This window comes from Lissotriton vulgaris, chromosome 2_1 (genome assembly GCF_964263255.1).
Source record: "Lissotriton vulgaris chromosome 2_1, aLisVul1.2, whole genome shotgun sequence".
Lineage (NCBI taxonomy): Eukaryota > Metazoa > Chordata > Amphibia > Caudata > Salamandridae > Lissotriton > Lissotriton vulgaris.
The window spans coordinates 398427807-398432589 of NC_141687.1; the positions used below are offsets into that span (position 1 = coordinate 398427807).

At 48.5% G+C, this 4783-nt stretch overlaps 1 protein-coding gene across 1 annotated transcript; it reads left to right on the forward strand.

Moving 5' to 3' along the window:
• The first annotated feature begins 498 nt into the window (after positions 1–498).
• Positions 499–1242, forward strand: LOC147730452 (zinc finger protein 394-like). The gene has a single exon (XM_086954070.1). It carries the CDS (start codon positions 502–504, stop codon positions 1240–1242), a length of 741 nt encoding a protein of 246 aa, XP_086810196.1. The 5' UTR covers positions 499–501.
• The last annotated feature ends 3541 nt before the right edge of the window (positions 1243–4783 follow it).

A 4783-nucleotide genomic window follows, 5' to 3' on the forward strand; every position in this document is an offset into this window, starting at 1 on the left:
TTAAGGGGTGCCTTCCAGTGGGGGTGGTGGGGGGTGTTAACTGGGTGATTCACGCCGGCCTCCTTCCCACACACTCCCTACCTTTCCTTGTATCCCCACTATCTATGGTGACGGTAGCACGTAGCATTTTTAGGAGAAGAGCAGTTTGACTAATCCCGACCCCTTTTTCTTTTTCCTTCCGGGGAGAGCCAACAGGGAACAGACCAACGCCAGGAAGACGGTATCCCAGGAGCAGACCAGCCATCCCGGAAATCGTCTGACGCATCACCTGTTCTTGTACATAGTTGTCTTTTCATGAACTGTAAATTCAGAAAGAGAGTGGTCCTTAACCAAAAAAAGAACAAACGTTCCCAATAAATATGCTCCAAACTAATATCCCGCATGACCAGTGACTCATTGTAATGACCACTTGGACATTCTTACAAAGTGTTGTCAGATGTGGGATACCGCACGCCCACCATAACGCGACTAGCTATGACACAGCCCATACAATTGGACGACATGGTCACTCAGCTGGCCGAAGGGCAAAGGCACCTCCAGTTGGTGCTCGAACAACAAATACAGGAAGCCCGACTAGGGAGGGAAGCCTTACAGGATGCCCTAAAGGAACAAGCTGCCAGAACAGCAACCAATCAACAAGTCCAAGACACAGCCGTCTTGAGACTCACCAATGCGGTTGTCAATGCCCGGGTCCACCCAACCGTTCCTGGGACGGTACAGAAATATAGAGAAGGGAAGGACCCTGATTATTTTTTTTTAAACTTCGAGAGGGTAGCATCCAAAGCAGCCTGGCCCAAGGAGAGATGGGGCCAGTACATAGCCCCACTGCTCTCGGGGGAATTGCAGGCGGCATATCAAGCCGCCAACCCAACAGGAACAACCGCCTATGACGACCTGAAAAAGGCGATATTGGAGAGACTGGGGTTCGACCAAGAATATTATCGCCTGAAGTTTAGAAAGGAGAAATGGGCTGCAGGAGACAATCCCCGGGCCTTGTACTACAGGATACGGGATATGTGGAACAGATGGCTAACCCCTCACATATCCACCGTGGGAGAGGTGGTAGAAAAGGTTTACCTGGAGCAGTACCTGGAAGCATTACCGCCTTCCACCCGCTCATGGGTGAAACAGCATCCTAACCTGGACACGTCCTCCGCAGTGGACATAGAATGTGCCTACCATAGATCCCCTGATTTCAGGGTAGGCAGTCTCAGCTTTCGTCCTCTTGCTGGGCGGTTCTGAAACTGCAGTAGCCCATCTCGTTGTTGTCTGCAAGGGAAAGAGGGAGAGCGGTACAAGATGTCTGAGAAAAGAGGAAGTCATTTTTTTCCTTACGCCTTTCCCTTCTGCTTTTCCTGTCCCTAGGGGTTGGGTGTCCAGCTTTCCCTTCCTTCCTCCCAGACCCCTTCCTATACCCAGCCCAGGTTCTCGGCCAAAACCGACCCAAAACCATTAATTCCCCCTCGTCCTGTCCCAAGACCGACCTTGACCCCTCTTAACTCTAGTGGACAAACCCCACAATGTTTCCATTGTGCAGAGTGGGGGCATATAGCCAGATACTGCCCACAGAAGCACCCACCCGCTGAACCTATGGAGGTGGGCTATTCACGAGGCAGGATATTCCTCACTAAGGACGGACCACAGCGGTATAAGACCGAAGTCTACCTAAATGGAGAAAAAAAAAAGCCTTACTGGACACCGGGTGCCATGTCACCATGATAGACGGGTCCCTATTTAAGGTCCCAACTCCACTGGGCTCAAAACAAGTGAGAGTAACCTGTGTTCACGGAGATACGAAGTCCTACCCGGTAACCGAGGTTCTGTTGGACGTCGACAACAATCCTCACCTTAAGAGAGTAGGGGTGATTCCGTCCCTCCCGGAGGCTGTGATCATAGGGACCGATCACCCTAAATTCGATGAGTATCTGGAGAAAAATAAAAGGAAAGTACAGGCATGGCTTCAGGAGGCCCCTTTTTCCTCGACAGACCTAGAACACCCAACCCCTAGGGACAGGAAAAGCAGAAGGGAAAGGCGTAAGGAAAAAAATGACTTCCTCTTTTCTCAGACATCTTGTACCGCTCTCCCTCTTCCCCTTGCAGACAACAACGAGATGGGCTACTGCAGTTTCAGAACCGCCCAGCAAGAGGACGAGTCCCTCACACATGCCTGGGAACACGTCCAAGAGCAGACACCAGAACAGGTAGGACCATTCTTTCTTATGGAAAAGGGACTGTTGTACAGGGCTGAGCGGAAATCTACGGAAGTTAAAAAATAATTAGTCGTACCAACCCTTTACCGGGAAAGAGTCCTTCTGCTAGCACACAACAAAATGGAAGGGGGTCACTATGGGAAGGAGAACACCCTCAAATATCTGTTAGAACGGTTCTACTGGCCAGGAGTGTACAAAGATGTAGCCAAACATTGTGCTGCTTGTGTGAGATGCCAATATTCTAATCCAGGTGGGGTCCCAAAAGCCCCCTTACAACCCTTACCCATAAACCTGATTTTTTGTTTCTCTCAGAGACTTGGCTTAATGAGGGTTCCCTACCTGATATTTTAGCTGCAGTTCCCTCGAACTACTACATTCTGCATGTCGACAGACCAGCCGGTAAAAGAGGCGGAGGGGTCGCTGCGATTATTCGCAGCACCCATAAAGTCTCTTCTTTACCATCCTTCAACATAATAGGAACAGACAACCTGATTTTTAAATTGGACACTAACACTGGATCACTACTTCTGATCCTCATATATCGCCCCCCTCAAAATATGCCCTCTTTCACGGCATCCCTAGCAGAACAACTTGCCCCCCTGATAATTTCCCATAATAAAATCGTGCTGCTGGGAGATTTCAACCTTTGGTTGGACTCTGCTGAGTCTGACTCTCAGGCAGCTACGCTGAAAGAAACCCTCCTGGACATGAACCTCATCCAACATATTCACCTTCCAACTCATGATAAAGGGCATAGCCTAGATCAAATTTGGTCTCAAAACATTTCCCTGGCTATTAAGTCCATCACGCCCTGCATTTGGTCGGATCATTTTCTGATCAACTTCACTATGACCACTGAGAGAAGTAGAAATCCCCTGCCCAAGCTAGGAGGAAAAACTAGAATGTGGAAGAATGTTGATATCCCCGCTTTTATTGGATCCTTAACCTCCTCCCTTCCCTCACTTGATCAGGACATCGAAGAAATGGAAGAATCCTTCTCAGGGTGGCTACTCCAGGCAGCGGATGCCCCCTGTACCAACTTTCCCCGCTCTCGCCCCAATGACGCTCATAGGTGGTTTACACCTCTTTTGAAAACCCTTAAACTCGAAATCCGTCAATTGGAGCGAAAGTGGCGAATAGCCTATTTAGAACAAGATAGGGCTAACTATTGCAAGGCTCGTAAGGACTACCAAAAGCTTATTTTAAAACACAAAACCGACTATTTTTCGGAAAAAATTCTCAAGGCTCATAACAAATCTAGAGAATTGTTCAATATTGTGGAAGATCTCAGCACCAGTGACAGAACCTCTCTTCCGACAGTCCCCACTCAGGAACTTTGCAATTCACTAAACTCCTTTTTCTTCGATAAAATCTGTACCATTAAACAAAATATTCCTACCACACAGCCTCCCCTTTTTTTTGCAGACACCTTTTATAACTCTGCTACCCTGGACTCCTATCCCCCTATTGAAAGTGCCAACCTATCCAAACTTCTTACTAAGGTTAAATCCGGTTCCCCTGAGGACATCTGCCCCCCTCACATTCTGAAAGAAGTGGGTACCAGCATCCCCGGGGGCCTACTTTTCTTGCTGAACGGATCACTTACTCAGGGTAAAGTCCCAAATAACTTTAAAAAAGCCCTCCTTATCCCCCTTATAAAAAAGGCAGGAGCCAACCCGCTAGATCCGCTCAATTACAGACCTATATCTCTGTTGCCATATTGTGCCAAACTTCTGGAGTCTCATGTTTGTGACAGCATCTCCACATTTCTGGAAAAATCAGAGTATCTTGCACCTAATCAGGCTGGTTTCCGCCCTTGCCATTCTACTGAGGCGGTCATTCTCTCGGTGCAGAATACTCTGAGGCAGAATGCGGATGAAGGGATCCATCAGGCTCTGGTGCTACTGGACCTCTCTGCTGCGTTCGACACGGTCGACTATACCATCTTGGTCGACCGTGTCGAGCAGGCAGGCCTCATGGGCCCTGCGCTGAGCTGGATCCATTCATTCATCACTGACCGAACTCAATCGGTCAGACTGGGCTCCTTCACGGCTCCTACCATATCTACCATCTGTGGAGTACCTCAAGGCTCCTCGTTATCTCCCCTGCTTTTTAATTTGTACCTACGCCCTCTTTTATACTCCCTCAGGAATGCAAAGGTAACCATCTTCAATTATGCTGATGATTTGCAGCTCATCTTTCCTTTGAACACCAAGGACTCTGTGGTAGAATTTCAAAACACCATGTCCCACATTCTGAGCTGGATGAGCTGCAATCATTTGAAACTTAACCCAGGCAAGACCGAACTGGTCTTGCCTGGACAGAGCACACTCAGTTGGAATCCCAGTTTCTGGCCCTCCTGCATGGGCGCCCCCCCATCCAAGTCATCCTCGGTTAAGAGCCTTGGCATCTTTATCAGCGAGGATCTCTCCCTGAAAAAACAGGTTGGAGCAGTTGTGTCTTCCAGCTTTTTTCAGTTGAAGAAAATAAAAAAAATTGCCTGCTTCTTCTCCTCAGCTGCCCTCACTCAGATCGTCATCTCCCTGGTTTTGTCCAGATTGGACTTTTCCAAC